A 15859-nucleotide genomic window follows, 5' to 3' on the forward strand; every position below is an offset into this window, starting at 1 on the left:
ACAAAAACCAAGCCAACACCTGGATGTGGGGTTGGAGAAAAAGTTAGGATAGCATCAAGTTTTTAGTTTGGAAAATCATGTGGCTGGTAGAGCCAACAGCAGAGACAGGAACAAGAGAAGGTGCATGTTTGGGGAAATACAAGAATTAATAATATGTGCTAAGATCGAGGTGACTGTGAGACACAGAGGCAGAAACCTCTAGCTGGCAGCTGGACATCTGGATGTGAAGGTTAGAATAGAAAGCTGAGTAGCTACACTGACATCAAGTGTACACCAACCACTCAACCAGAGCATGACAACTGATCACAGAGGACAGAAGGCTGAAGTTATGGATGAGATGGGGAAGACTTAAGCATGTTCAGAGCCTACGGTGAAAGTATCTATTAAAAGGAGAGGGAAGAAAACATAGAAAAGAAAGAAAATAATCAATTATGTAAGCTTCTGGAGTAGAAAGGAGGGAAAGGAATTGAGAAGACAGGAGGAAGAACTAGCCTGGAACAAAACAAAGGACAAAACCCTGAGATCGATGGAGAAAAAAGGAGGTAAGACTGGAGCAAATAAGGGTACATGAATGGGCAGGGTGTTAACAGAGTGAACACCTAATGGTATTAAGAGCTCTTAGAAGTTAGTGGGTGTTACAAGTTGAATTGTGTCCACCAAAAATTCATGTCAAAGTCTTAATCCCCAGTATCTTCTAAAGTGATCTTATTTTGAAAAGGGGTTCGTACAGATGTAATTAAATTAAGAGGAGGTCATACTGAAGTAGGGTGAGCCCCTAATCTAATATGACTTATATCCTTGTAAAAAGGGGAAATTTAGATAGACAGAGATGCATTAAGGGAAAACAATGTAAAAAGATACAGAGAGACGGTGGTCATCTAGAGCTAAGGGGAGAGGCCTCGAATGGATCCTTCTCTAACAGTCCTCTGAAAGAACCAACTCTGCTACCATTTAATGTCAGACTTCTGGTCCCCAGAACTGTGAGACAATAAAAATTCTGTTATTTAAGTTACCCAGTTTGTGGTACTTTGCTAGGGTAGCCCTAGGAAACTAACAGAGAGAAAGCCTTCTACTAAAAGAAGAAAGGGTGGAGGAGGGTTGCAAAAAGGCTTACGGTGAGTGAAAAGAGTTCAGCAGGAAACAAGTCAGCGGCATAAGGACACAAATGCAAGATGGTCCACAGTTGCCTGACGTTCCAGCTAAGGATGGAAATGATAAATTTATTTACAGAGTGATTTCCTCAAGCAGCTCTTGGCAGCCACTAGGTAAGATAGGAAAAGATGCCAGGTCAAAATCAAGGGCTGGCAGCATATATTACAAATGAAGTACAAAGGGGTAAGGCCATTAAGGATACTGGCAAGACAGTGATGTACCCTGAGTGAACAGGAAAGGAACTAAAGGGGGAGGATGGGTTGTGGACTATGAGAATGGGATGGGACAGGCAGAGAAGGGATCATCTAGAAACTGGAAGCCAGCAAAGAAGAGATACAGGGAATACATCAGCAGTAAAAGAGCTAAACAGGAAAGATTGTTAGTGGGATTTAATATTTTAAACCTAGGACAGTCCCAGTAAGATGCAGCTCCTGCAGAAACCAAATAAGGGTAAAGCAGGTATGAGATGAGAAAGTCAGGAATGCTAGAATGTTGTATTACAGAGTATACATCATCCATATGGACACTGAGACACCCCCTGCTGGTGACAGGGTAGAGAAAAGAGTGAACCAGCTTCCACCATGCTCAATAAATGGAAAAGAATGACCAGAAATATCCACAAATCATATTTGTATCTAACCACTTATACTAGTCCATTTTCACATTGCTATGAAGAAATACCCAAGACCAGGTAATTTATAAAGAAATGAGGTTGAATTGGCTCAGACATGCAGGATGTATAGGAATCCTAGTGACTTCTGCTTCCAAGGAGGCCTCAGGAAGCTTCCAATCATGGCAGTAGGCAAAGGCAGAGCCAGCTTCTTACATGGCAGAAGCCAAGAGCAAGAGAGCAAAGGGGGAGGTGCTACACACTTTTAAACAAGCAGGTCTCACAAGAATTCCCTCACTATCACCAGAACAGCACCAAGGGGATGGTTCTAAACCATTCATGAAGGATCCACCCCCATGATCCAATCACCTCCCACCAGGCCCCACCTCCAACATGAGATTTGGCAGGGACACGATCCAAACCATATCATCCCTCGATTCTGGTTCTCATAAAAATCACTGCATGGCTGGATGTGGTGGCTCACAACTGTAATCCCAACACTAGGAGGCTGACATGGGAGGATTACCTGAGACCAGGCCTTCGAGACCAGCATGAACAACATGGTGAGACTCCATCTCTACAAAAACTAAAAAATTAGCCAGGTGGTGGCATATGCCTGTGGTCCCAGCTACTTAGAAGGCTGAGGTGGGAGGATAGGCTGGGCCTTGGAGGTGGAGGCTGCAGTGAGCCATGATGGCACCACTGTACTCCAACCTGGATGACCAAGGGACACCATGTCTCAAAAAATAATAATAGTAATAATAAGAACTACCACCTTTATTAGCTCTGGTATTATACCTTTATATAAAATAACAAAGAGGGACATGGACTAGAAGCTAAGATCAATATACACAGTCTCTAACTAACAGAATTGTTATATTAAATGTAAAGTAAGCAAGAAACCCTATAAAAATGTGCTTGGGGCACTCACAGACCAGATGTAGAACTTTTTTAAATTTTATATGCTTTGTACACATTTTCCTAGGATTTGAAAAAATAAAATAGCTGGAAAATGACAAAATAAGTGCTGGCAGCCTTCTACCTCACAAACATAAAATAACTGACCAAAGCAGAGAAGAATGAGAAAACTCATACATGATCACCCATTTTTATAAAACAAACTAAGTGCTTAATTATCTGGATTATATGCCATAAACATATGAAATTCTCTGCATTTCAAAGGTTTATTCCAATTGCTAAAAATTTTGCATTTCTCACCAAAGAGCCAGGCAGAGTCAATACTTTGTTCTGGAAATCATCAAAGCTAAAAAACAGAGGGATAAAGCAGAACTGCATGAGTTAACCTTTTAATCTACCCATGAGAACAATTCATGAATTGCTGTAGCTATCACCATTTCCAACTATTTCCATACACATACATATACACTTAATTAGAGCTTTTGTCTCCAAAGTTCAAAAGGTTTTATGTGTGGTAATTTTACACTGGTGGAGATTATCTGTATTTTCTGACCTTTCATATATTAGGTATCATTAATATTCTAAAATAAATCATTAAATCAAAAATAAAATTCAAAAATTCACCAGAAGTCATAGTGTAGTTATTGTTCATCACTTCAGGAAAAATGGGGCCACTTAAGGACATGGTCTGGGCATTTATTGGAGACAAAAGGTAAAAAGACATTTGGAAAGTTCTGCAGTCATTTCACAGATATGAAGTTGATGCTTTACGCAAGACTCTCATCACAATGTCACCGGAAACATCATGTCCACTAAAAACTATGACACAAAATACCAATCTTCTTTCATCTTCAATCTAGCTTAACCATGTGTTTCTCCAATAATTATTCAGCCCCTTCATTATGGCCGAGTACTATGCCAAACCCTTCCAAACATCGAGAAGTTGGGAGGGGAAAAGGACTGAAACTAATAAAATTTTACTTGGGATGTCTTTAGAAATGATTAGTCCATCCAAGTAAAACGTGCAGATTTAGCCCACAGAACATCAAATGACTAATATTGTAGTCAGGGACCAAATAATGAAATGAAAAACAAAATGATCATTCATAGAATGTTCCGTCTCCAACTATGACCGGCTTCAGCAAAATTCCCTATTGTTTGCTTATTGTAAATACCTGAAGGCTTCAATAATTCCAAACTGTTCAATATAAACACACACACAAGCACATGCATGAGCACACAAACACAGCCCAGTTTACAACAAGCATAGTTCCTGAATATAATTCCAGTCTGGTTTGGGCATTTCAGTCTATGATTAAGTAAGTCTGTATTTCTTTTTCTCCTGTGTTCAAGGTCAAACATTTGACACACACTCTAGAAGCATCCTCTACATGAATCAGGGAGTTGCTACCAAACTCCTGCTCAGGCACTCTCTGGAAGAGGCCACTCCTTGAGATAAGGAGCCCTCCAGCTCATAAATACTGAATAAGGAGAGTTGCCACACCTTATTGCATACCTAAGAAGCTGACCCAACCTCAAAGTTTTAAGACTCAAATCTGAATTGATTCCAACGGACTGTAGAGTCCCTCAGCTCCAGGAGAGAGAAAGAGAAAGAGAAAAATAAGCGTTCAAGAAAATTTCTACCATTATAATCTGAAAATGATCACAGAAAACTCAGTTCCTATGTACACAACCAGAGTTTCAGTGCTTTTTTCTGATGTGATAAAGTTGTCATTTTGATCCTTTTGTATAGTTCATAAGCGTGATGACTAGGGTTTCACCTCATGTGTAAGACGTGCCTCCCTCAAACCTTATTACAAGGTCAGCACATTACCTGTCTGACATGAAAACATGAAAAAGAAGTTGTAATCTTATGTTGGTTGTTACATTATTTAGAATCCTACATTTAGAGCTAAGAGGCAACCTGAAGATCACAGTTCAACTGATTTTACAAATGAGAATGTCGAGGCCAGGGTAAGTTAAACGACCTGCCCAAATAACTAGAAAGTGGCAGATGAGAATCCACACTACCTGACACCTAATTCATCACTCTCTCTACTCCTCTACAATAGATATTTACTCGCATTCAATAGATACTTACTGAATGTTAACTATGTGCAACACACCCAGGGATTAAAAACTTGAATGCAATCATCCCCATGTGGAATCTAAACAACGGTGGGCTTTAGATAATACTTTCTCAGTTTTAATATGCAAGTCATCACATGAAGCTTTATGTGAAATGTTAAGAGGAATATCTGAAATTAACTTTCCTCATAGCTGTAATTCTTCATTTTTAATCCTTCCATCTACTCTGTAGCCCTTCCAACTACAGAAGGTGGATGTCAGAGTGAGAGCATTGATGATGATGATCATGAAGGCAATGAAGATAACACCAATTATGAGATATTCCCTTTTTGTGAGCCATTATTCTGAAACCTTTATGTGCGTTAGCTTATTTCATTCTCTCAACTACCTTAAAGGGAAGATACTATTATTATCTCTATTTTACAAAGGATATGAAATGAATAAGTCAAACGCCCAAACAGGGGATAGTTGAATTAGGAATTATAACCCAGCATGGCTTCATTACTACTATCTCCCAAGCTTTTCTGGCCTTGAGTCTTTCCTTCATTAGCTGGAAATTACCTGCCCCTTCTGGATCTCAATTTCTTTATCTGTGAAATGATGGAGTGGGAAAATTATTATTTCCAATGGATCTTCCAAGTCGAGCATTCTGTGATTTACTGATTTGTGATAGTTACCAATCTCTTGTGGCAGAGGAAGGAAACCACTTTGCAAAACCTAAGGATGATTTTGACCCAAGTTACAAACTCCAAACCTTTGACTATGCAGAGGTTTCAGAATAACAGAGAGAGGGAGCAGTTACCAGCCTCAGGTGTTTTTTAAAGCTAATCACTAACAATAGTGTTTAAGCAAGAAAAAAGGTTTTCAAAATTCCTAATGATTATTAGGAAGAGTTTGTAAAAACATGGGAAAATATAATGTTATTGTACCAAAGAAAAAAGCAGGATATAATAATGGGCTGCTTTTTCAAAACACGGGGAAAGCAGCAAGAACATTCAACAGTTGTTGTATCGGGGTAACAGGATTTATGAGATTTTTTTCTTTCTCCTTTTCCTTATTTCTCTTTTTTTTTATGTAAGCTTAAATTATCGCCATAATTAGAGGGGAAACTTTCTTTACAAAGAGAAAAATGGTGCCAAATATTCTCATATTGATTTCTCCCGAAAAGAAAGAAAACACTCTCCTGAAAAACATCTCAATAACAACACTACAGAAATTCCAGAAATACAGGTTTAGAGGAAAACTCCACTATTGCACACTATGAAGGGAGAAGAAAAGACTCCTCTATTGCTTCAAGTCTACAAGAATTAAGTTTTGTAGAGGATGTCACAGGAACGTTGGCAGGGAAAGTTGCTTCAGAGTCCAGGGACACACAGGTTTGTAAAGCTCAGCCCAGGAAAAAGAGAACAGGTGCAGCAGATGAAGCAGCAGACCGTATCAGCCAAATGACGCTGGCCCCATCCAGAAATCCCAGCCTGGAGCAGGTTCTCCCTGAGCAGACCTGCCATGCACCACAGCCAGCCACATGGCCAAAGGGACTTTCCATGAGCACAAATGCCCTTTCCTCACTGAAGTACTGCAGCAGAGGGAAGCCAGGTAGCATATTTCATGGAATATGTAACTATTAAAACAAACCACCAAACCAAACTAATTTATGCTTTCATCAGGCCTTAGAGTAAGCACACTGTATAGATAACACCCATGTTCCTATACAAAAACACAATGTAGGCCGGGTGCAGTGGCTCACACCTGTAATCCCAGCACTTTGGGAGGCCAAGGCGGGTGGATCACAAGGTCAGGAGATCGAGACTATCCTGGTTATCATGGTGAAACACCGCCTCTACTAAAAATACAGAAAATTAGCCGGGTGTGGTGGTGGGCACCTGTAGTCTCAGTTACTCGGGAGGCTGAGGCAGGAAAACGGCGTGAACCCAGGAGGCGGAGCTTGCAGAGAGCCGGAATCATGCCACTACACTCCAGCCTGGTCAACAGAGCAAGACTCCATCTCAAACAAACAAACAAACAAACAAACACAAGCTATATATACATGTGGCCCAGTTTACAACACAGATCAACGAGTGTGGCTCACGATGGTTACAACGAAACACTTCACTCTTTAGCACTGTGAAAACATTTTGTAAACATTCATTATTTCTCTAGTGATTCCCACTGTAACTACAAAAATTCAGGAATGATTGCAATTTTAAAATCACATTCAGGATGCTATTAATTACACATGAACTCTCTGCCTTACTTGAACAGTATTTTATACTGCTTTGTGGCAAATAGATCAAGACAGATCTGATATACAAAGAATAGGAAAACCAGAACATGAAAAGTCACCTTCTCCTTTGGGAGACTGACAGACAATATATGGCATCAACAACACATCACACCCTGATTCAGCTGAGGTCTGCAAGGAGCCATGGTGCCCAACTTACCAACAGTTCCAGACTTGCCTTAAGCACATACATCACGCTGCATGTCTAAAGCACTACCACCAGCAAGAAGGCAACAACACAAAGGCCTGCATGTGTCTTCTAATTAGTTTATTAATTGAAAAAGACATATTTCTGTTACTTGCTACCAAAACTCATTTGAACGATTATTTTAAAATTTGAAAATATCATAATGCAATGAAATAAACAGATGTCATCTTGTGTGTGTGTTTTAAAGGCATTTTTTTCTGTTTCTAAGTACAAAGCTGGCACCTACTGACTACCTGGTACTAACATTAGATGAAGAAATGTAACCTACCTCATCAAAGGTGGTGTCATCTTTCTTCAAAGCTATAAAATAAGAAGGAAAAGGAAACAGTTATTATGAAAAATTCCAAAGAGACTAAGTTATAGAAAACAGAAAAAGAAAACAAGGCAGTATGGTGTTTTCATTTCAGAAAGTAAATTGTACCCAAACCTGAATAACAATGTTATGATACAAATACGAAAACTGCAAATGAAAGAGAGAGAACTGCACAGCATGAATCTTTTTGAAATATTTTTCATAAATACACAAATAGAACTATCCTCCCAGATCTAAGAAAGAAGCACACATAACTGCTCCCTATGTCTTCTTTAGTTGGAACATGTTTTAATGAAAGTATAAAAGAATCACAAAGTAATCTTGAAGAAATTTCCCCTTAAACTCCTGGGTTTTGAGACGATATCACCAATTGTTAGGATGACACCTACTTTGCATAGAGCCCTGAATGACACTTTCATACTGAGTAAAGAGTAGATATGTTGATGAAAGACTAAGCCTGTTAAAATAAGCATTGCAGAGTGAGAGACATAATTTAAACATTTCAACATGATAAATTTCATAACAAAGTATTTCAAATGAAAATACATTCAGAATATTTTATAGGAACCAGCAAATACTTCAAATTTATTTTAAATATGGTCATGTGTCACTTAACAACTGGGATACATTCTGAGAAATGCACCGTTAGGCAATTTCATTGTGCAAATGTCACAGAGTGTACTTATACAAACCTAGATGGTATCACCTACTACATACCTAGGCTATATGGTATAGCCTATTACTCCTAGGCTACAAACCTATACAGCATGTTACTGTACTGAAAACTGTAGGCAACTGTAACACAATGGCAAGTATTTGTGTATCTAAACATAGAAAAATGTACAGTAAAAATACAGTATTATAATCTTGCGGGACCACTATCATATGACTGTCCATAGCTTTAGAACTGGAATTTTTTCACCCAACATAGAAAGAGAAGAATTTCACCTACAGTTGGCAAACATCTAGTTCCTTACATTTTACAATTACTTAGAATGTTTCATATTAAGAAGAATGCATTAAATAGCTAATTTATCTTACTAGCTGGAGAAATGTTTCAAATTTACAGAACTGTGCATAGGTGTTTGCTGCTTTAAACCTGATTTAGTCTGGATAGAAGCACTTGGGTAGCTATTACTTGGAAAGCTTTGTTCTGACAAAAGCAATGAAAAGCAAATTATTCTGGCAATTAAGCTCTGAGAAAAGTAATGTGCCTAAACTGAAGCTATCATAGAAAAGCTTAGGATACATACTCTAACACTCGTGAAAAGGTTATTTTCTCTGTTTCATATATTTGTGTTTTCAAGAATGTGACTGTGGTGAATTAAGGGATGGATGCAGGTAGGCTGAGGGAAATAAAATGTTTCTAAAAGTTTCTTATTTTTCCCTTTTGCCTAATAAACTAATCTTTCTTTATTGGATAACCATTTCTTCTGAAAATGAATGGAAAATAAAAAGACAGTCCTTTGTTGTGAATGGCTTATCTTGCATTCAATTACTTGCACATGTTTTAATTATGTATTTAACTTAACCTACATTAAATCTAAAATAACCTACATTAAATCTAAAATAATCTGTTTTGAAAGAACCATATTAAGTTCCCAGCTAACTTCTAATGACTGCGTTTTCACTAGAATTTAACTTCTAAGCTACAAGGCTCTGTATAAATACCAGTCAACAATATTACTATACTGTCTACTCCCTCAACCCAAGGCGTGTCCTTTAATTAACATACTTGACTAATGAGTCCTTTAAAAAACATTAGTAATGTAATTCTAAATATAGACAAGTTGCTCCATCTGAAAAACAAAATTCTTTGGAATAAGAAATTAATAGCCCATTGATTTCACATACAAAGTCCAACATAAGCAAATTACCATACAGCCTCATACCTAGCTCATTTAACAAAGATTAATGGAACACACGCACTATGTGGTTGCCATGCAAGATGCAAAGCTACAGCAGTAAACTTGTAATTCACGGCACAAACTTTTAAATATACTGTCTTTATTTTGGACCTTATAAAAGTTCTGGAAATTTAGCCATGTGTTTTCTTAAGCAAAGCATCCAGTGGTTCTTTTTAACTACAGTTGATACTACCCCACCAGGTGCAGTGGCTCACGCCTGTAATCCCAGCACTTTGGAAGGCTGAGGCGGATGGATCGCCTGAGCTCAGGAGTTTGAGACCAGCCTGGGCAACAGGGGGAAACCCCATCTCTACAAAACCAATACCAAATACATACATACACACATACATACATACATACATAAAATGAGCCAGGCATTGAGGTGGTGTCCTGTGGTTCCAGCTATTCGGGAGGCTGAGGTGGGAGGATCACATGAGCCTGGGAGGCAGAGGTTGCAGTGAGCCAAGATTGCGCCACTGCACTCCAGTCTGGGCGACAGAGTGAGACCCTGTTCCTCTGCTGCCAAAAAACAAGATACTATCCCTTAGGGAAATGTAAATATGGAATGAAGACCCTCAAGTTGAGAAATGAAGACAGCAGAAAACTAGACTGTCTTGAACAGCGAGACTGGACTATTTCCTTCTTATCTCCTAGTCCTGACAATTCTCCAACATTCTGGACAAAGAGGCGGGGTCTGGAGGTACCAAGAGGAGAAAACAGAAGAAACTGCAAGTGTATTTGCTATGACATAAAGAACAGGAAGCCAGATTCTCTCATCTGCACAATACTCTCAAGCTCAAGGTTACCACAGAACACCATTACTTCACTGAAGTCATTCGCTGCTACATTCACACCTTACACGGTTTCTTCTAAATACTGAGTCCCTGTCCTGAACAGCAGTTAACAGTGACAATAAACACCAACTTAAGATGTGTTTGCCAGATATTCATCAGGTCACTGATAAGTAAATTCTGACCCAAACAAGAATACAACATCTCATTATTGATTACATTCCCTGATGGCCGTAGTCATTCATGTAAATGTAAATCCACAATTATCTTGAAGGATTTCATGGAGTAACAGGCATATTACACAATTCTGGAATAGCCAAGGGGCATATCAAAATATTTCAGATCAGCAGATATTCTATTCAGTCTTCTGCTCACACATTGCTTCCTCTAGAAAGCTTCTCATGATTTCACCTAGATGAAAGTGGCGCTCCTCCTGTGTTCTCCAACAGCAAATTTTGCTAATCTTCACGGCAGAATTTGTTACTTTGTATTGTAAATGCCTATTCATTGGCCTGTTTTCCCTTAAAATCCTTGAGGACAGGGATCAGCCACATTGGTCAGCCAATCTGACTGTCAGAACAATGTCTACAGTGGAAAGGAGTTACTCAGTAATTATTTGTTGAATTAATGAGCCCTACCTCAATGGCAAAAGGAGAGTATCTTTTGAGACACACTTAAGTTTTGGTGTATGAAAATGATACATTGGTTCTCCCTTAAAAGATCATAGATATAAATTCTATTGTGTAGTTTTCAAATTAAAATATTTTGAAGTTGCATTGGGGAAAATATGGTACAATAGTTAAATTTTGTGTCTGAACATTTAACCTTACATTTCTCTTTTCTGACATAATGAATTCATCAAATGACAACTGGACTCTAGAATTACACACTTACAGCACAAGGTAACAAACCCCAAACTTCAGTGTAATCACAGCCTCTTCTTTTTATTTAGTTCCCTCACAAACCATATCCTTTAAAGAAATAGTATACACGGGGTTCATCTCAAATATCGCAGAGTATAAACTTCCTTTCTCTAGGAGATAGTCCAAATAAGTATGAAGAAGTGTATTCAAATAAGTACGAAAAAATATCAGTTTGACCTTAATCATAAACCGGATATTACATAAAGCCTTTCTTCTTCTAGGCTAACATTCAAAAATAAAAAAGAAACAAGAAAGAAAAGAGGAAATGAACTTTAATATACTTAAACTATTCAATAATTAAGTTCCCATTTGTCTTTGTTAGCCTAAATTTAAAAAAAAAAAAAAAGTGTGAGACAACTGTAGTAATTCCTAAATAGGTGACCATATTGACACTATTTAGTAGAAAACCATAAATACTACCGAAATTGATGGATGCCTTTAAAATTCAATTACACCCATCTTATAAAAGAACCATAACTATATCGTAGTCATTCCCTGGCAGATATCGTAAATTAGAGTGCTATGGCTTGAAAGCCAATGTGTTTTACAATATAGTAATCTCAGATCAGCTGTATTTGGGGTGGACAGTGACAAACTCAGCATGATCTCTGATGTGTAAACAAATTAAACATTAGCATTGCTTTATGTATTCAGAATTATTATTATTAATGATAAACACTGATCGGATATCAGATACTTTCAAACATTTCCTCATTTTCAATAAATGACTGATTAATAATTTCTTTCAGCTAAACAATAATATTGTACATTTCACCATACAACCAGCTACACTTTTGGATCATACTAAAGCAGCAAAATAAAGTCAGTATATCTATTTCAAAAGCCATCTTAGATTGGTTAAGGAGAATGAGTATGTTGCAGTGTGGATTATTCAACAAGAATAAACTATTCGCTCTTTGATCTCCTCTTGAAGTACCAGTGAAGAAAGGAGGATGATGGGGTATAAACAGAAATTGGAAGGAATAATGACAGCCTACGGTATGACCTTCATCTTGTGATAGATACTGCACTAGATTTTTCATGTATTTTATCCGTTTTAGTCTTCACATATATTCAACTTATATGAATATTTACAGATGAGGACTCTGGGCTTTAGAGAAATTCCACTGGCTGCCAAAGGCACAGAGCAAGCAGGGAAAACCAAGTTCAAATCCAGGCCTGCCTAACTCAAAACCACATGCTGTTTTAAGGCTGGCTACACTACAAAGTCAACGGCCACTTCCCTCTTCTCTCGCTTTCTATCTATAAGATCAGTTAAGTCAGTATGATGGAATCCCTAATAATAACAAAAACAATGATAATATATCTTGAACGTTTACTGAGTCTTTATTTAATGTGCCACACAGGACATGGTATGCATTATTTCACTAAAAGCCAACAACAAAACTGAGTTGTACATGAAAAACTGAAGCTGAGAGAAGTTGAGGGGGCTCGGCTAGGCATGGCAACACCGGAAACACCCAGTCTGTGTGACACACAGCCCACATTCTTAACTCATGCACTATATAATCCCACAGTAAGCCCTCAACTCAACCACCTCTAGCACCTTAAAAATCCTTAGATAATCAGAATGAGTCCACTGATTTTAATTTTGCAAATACAATATAAAACACCAAGAAAATAAGAAAATACAGAAAAGTAATGCTACTTTTAATGAATGTCCTTGGCTTGGTATACAACTATAATCACTTCAGTATCTACTTTTACAGTATTCCACAATGAGATCTGCAATTCAGAATCATACCTTCCATCAATACAAGAAATAATCAGCTGTGCTCACTGCACTGTATTCTGTGTCCTAAAGGGAGGATATAAAATCCACCAGAAGACATTTTAACAAGAGTTGGATTCAAAAGGAGTTTCACATCACTAAATCTCAGTAAGCTAGAAAATCCAATTAACTATAATACCCCCATTTGCCAGTACTGTACTTAATCCAAATTTTACTGATTGTCGATCAAAACCTTGAAATTATTTAAACATAAGGAACTTTTATATTAATGTCCTTGGTTTCTTACTGAGACTCAATTGCAATGAATTATTTAACACAAAACTGGAGGGGCTCCAACAGAATCATTAGCATTAGTAAACATATAGTTAATGTGTTTTAAAACAGGGCTTAATGGACTCCAGAACCCGCGTCTGTGAAGGTTTGGGTCAGGGCTGAAACATCCTCGTTAATAATGCACACGACTCAACATTTCCCTCTCTCACACTCTTCTTGGCTTCAAACTTCATATGAATGCAGGGACTCTTCATATGTATCTCCAACTCTGAAGAGTGAAATTAATATCCAATACATGCAATAAATAAAACTAAAGATTGGTTTCATACCATAACTTTACAGTCATCTTGGGAAATATTTTGCATACCAACACAAAATTTTAAGTTAAAAGACCAAAAAAACAAAAAAAAACAAAAAACACTTGGCTACATTTCGATCCATTGCACTCTCTCACTTGAAGAAAGTTTGTATATCTCACAATGAATGGGTGGAAGAATATCTGTAACACTCATGTGCATCCCAGGGTTTTATTTTAAGGAACTAAGTACCTTTATGCTTAATTTCCATTAACACCTTTGTTAACACGGACGACATTTTAAACAAGTGAAACAAAGACTAGGCAGCTTCCTAGGGACTCGCAGGGATTATTTTTTGTGGCTATAGCATTCTCTTGCTCAGGGTAGTTACGTGTATCAGTGAAAGTTGTGACAGTTGCGGGGGGGCAGCTACCTCTTCAGGTTAAAAGGGGTTTTCTATGCCCCATACTCAAAATCTAACAAACCCATTCCACGTGACACTGCTGTCACCCTACTACAACCTGTGACATGCATTTATTCCTCACTGTCCTAAACACTGTTGGTCAGTTGGTTGGTTGGTTTAAAGACAATAGCCCATGAGCTCTAATAAATGGAACAAGTTCCGGAGACATTCCTAAATGTCCAGACAACTCCACAGCGCGCATTTCTCTCCAATCGCGGGAAGATTCTGAGACCTCGAGACTGAACACCCAAATCTCGCTTTCCAGGACCCGAAGTACCGAACAATAGGTCCCAAGGTAACTGTCCCACTTCCCTTCAGGTTGAATATGTTAAACAATACCAGGGCACAGTCTAACGTTTCACCAATTTCCAAAGCTAAATTACTGACTAAACGCCCAATATCAAAGTCTGTGCGCAAAAAATAACAAGTGGCCCAAGCAGCCGCGCAACCCCTGGCGCGGTGGGAGCCGAGGGGTTCCCTCGTCCGTCCCCCACGCGCGCGAAAGGGCGAGCACTAGTGGCGGAGGAGGGGGGAACCCATATTGTAGGCTTGAGAGAGACTACAAATGAACCCCCAGATCCTGAGGGAGAGGGGTCTCTTTCCTTTGCGTCCTCGCCCTCCCCGGGGTCCCTAGCACTGTGCCCTCGACCCCCGCTCGCAACGCACCCCACGCCAGCCCCGCTGGCAGCTGCATGGCTGGTGCCAGGAGCGCGGCGGGGGCGCGGGCCGAGGGGACCGGGCGCTGGGGGTGCCGGGGGCAGCGCGCTACTCACCAATGCGGCTGAAACTCTCCGACAAAGTTCTCCGCAACTTCTTCATCTTGCCGATCTTCTCGGCTGGCTGCGGCTCAATGAGGTCGCACATCTGGGCGACGCAGGGCCCCGGCAACTTCCCTAAACTGGTCCAGAGCACAGCTCAGACAACGGCGAGGGCGCGCGCCGCGGGGAAAGCGGCGCCTCCTCCTCTTCCACCTCCTCTGCCGGCCGGGAGGCGACGCGCAGGGCTAGGGAGGCGAGCAGCAAGCAGGCGGCGGGCAGCAGGCTCCGCTCCGGCCTGGGCCGCGGCTGGGCGGGCGGGGGCGGTTTACGTGGTGCCGGGGGCGGCCGCGCTCGCCGCCGCCGTGGTGGCCCCGCGCCGCGCCGCCGCCGCCCGGCTCATTTTCCCTCCTTTGTAACGGAGAGAAGCGCGGCCGGCAGGGGGAGTGGTGCGGCCGAAGGAGGAGGCGGGGGCGGGCCGGGGACAAGGTGCGGGAGTCGCCTGGCGCCCAGTGCGCGGGGCGAGGGCGAGTGGGCCGGCAGGAGAAGTTCTGAGGCCAGAGTTGCGGGCGCTGGGCAGAAGGAGCCGCGGCGCGGAACCGCCAGCCCGACCGCTCCTGCAGCCCTCCTGCTGCCGCCGCCACGCCTCTCCCTCGACGAAGGCCCCCGGGCGCGGGAACCTAGCAGACCTTGGCTCCCCGCTAGCCTCCCGCGTCCTCCGCGGCCCTCTGCGTCTGGCTCGCACCCCGGCGGCGCCCGGTCCCGGCCGCGCCCCCTCCCGGCCGCCCCCGCGCTCCTCCCCCGCCCCGCCCGCGCGCCGGAGGATCGCGAAGGGGCCAGGGTGGGAGCGGGCAGCGTCTGGGGACAGCGTCTTGGGCTATGGGGAGGCTACCGAAAGGAAACGGGCCGAGTCCAGTTGTTTCAGTGGTTTTCTCCTTCCAGGAGCGCGTGTGAAAAAGAGCGGAGTTGGGCGGAGGGCAGCTGCAAGGACTGCCTCCTGGACTGGGTGCGGTAAGGCCTTAGGGATGCATTCAGATGTAGGGTGCCTTATTTTTGGCCGAGAAAGCTGTCAAGTGAAAGATCCAAGGGGAAAGGTGGGCCCAGATTTTTTTGTTGTTGTTTGCGGTG

The 15859-nt window shown here is 41.0% G+C and overlaps 1 protein-coding gene and 1 non-coding gene across 2 annotated transcripts in view; one reads left to right on the forward strand and one right to left on the reverse strand.

The window, feature by feature from the left end:
• The window catches only part of CDK14 (cyclin dependent kinase 14), a 591864-nt gene extending 576801 nt beyond the window's left edge, over positions 1–15063 (reverse strand). The window contains exons 1-2 of the mRNA XM_025378501.1: positions 14750–15063; positions 7526–7557 (exon numbers count right to left, since the gene is read on the reverse strand). Of these exons, the coding sequence (XP_025234286.1) occupies positions 7526–7557; positions 14750–14840 (123 nt within the window). The 5' untranslated portion in view covers positions 14841–15063. The remainder of the gene's footprint in view (positions 1–7525; positions 7558–14749) is intronic.
• On the forward strand, positions 4420–4524 carry LOC112621977. The gene has a single exon (XR_003118895.1). It is a non-coding gene; the product is annotated as a small nucleolar RNA U13 (small nucleolar RNA).
• Positions 15064–15859: the final 796 nt, after the last annotated feature.

Source organism: Theropithecus gelada, chromosome 3 (assembly GCF_003255815.1).
Source record: "Theropithecus gelada isolate Dixy chromosome 3, Tgel_1.0, whole genome shotgun sequence".
NCBI lineage: Eukaryota > Metazoa > Chordata > Mammalia > Primates > Cercopithecidae > Theropithecus > Theropithecus gelada.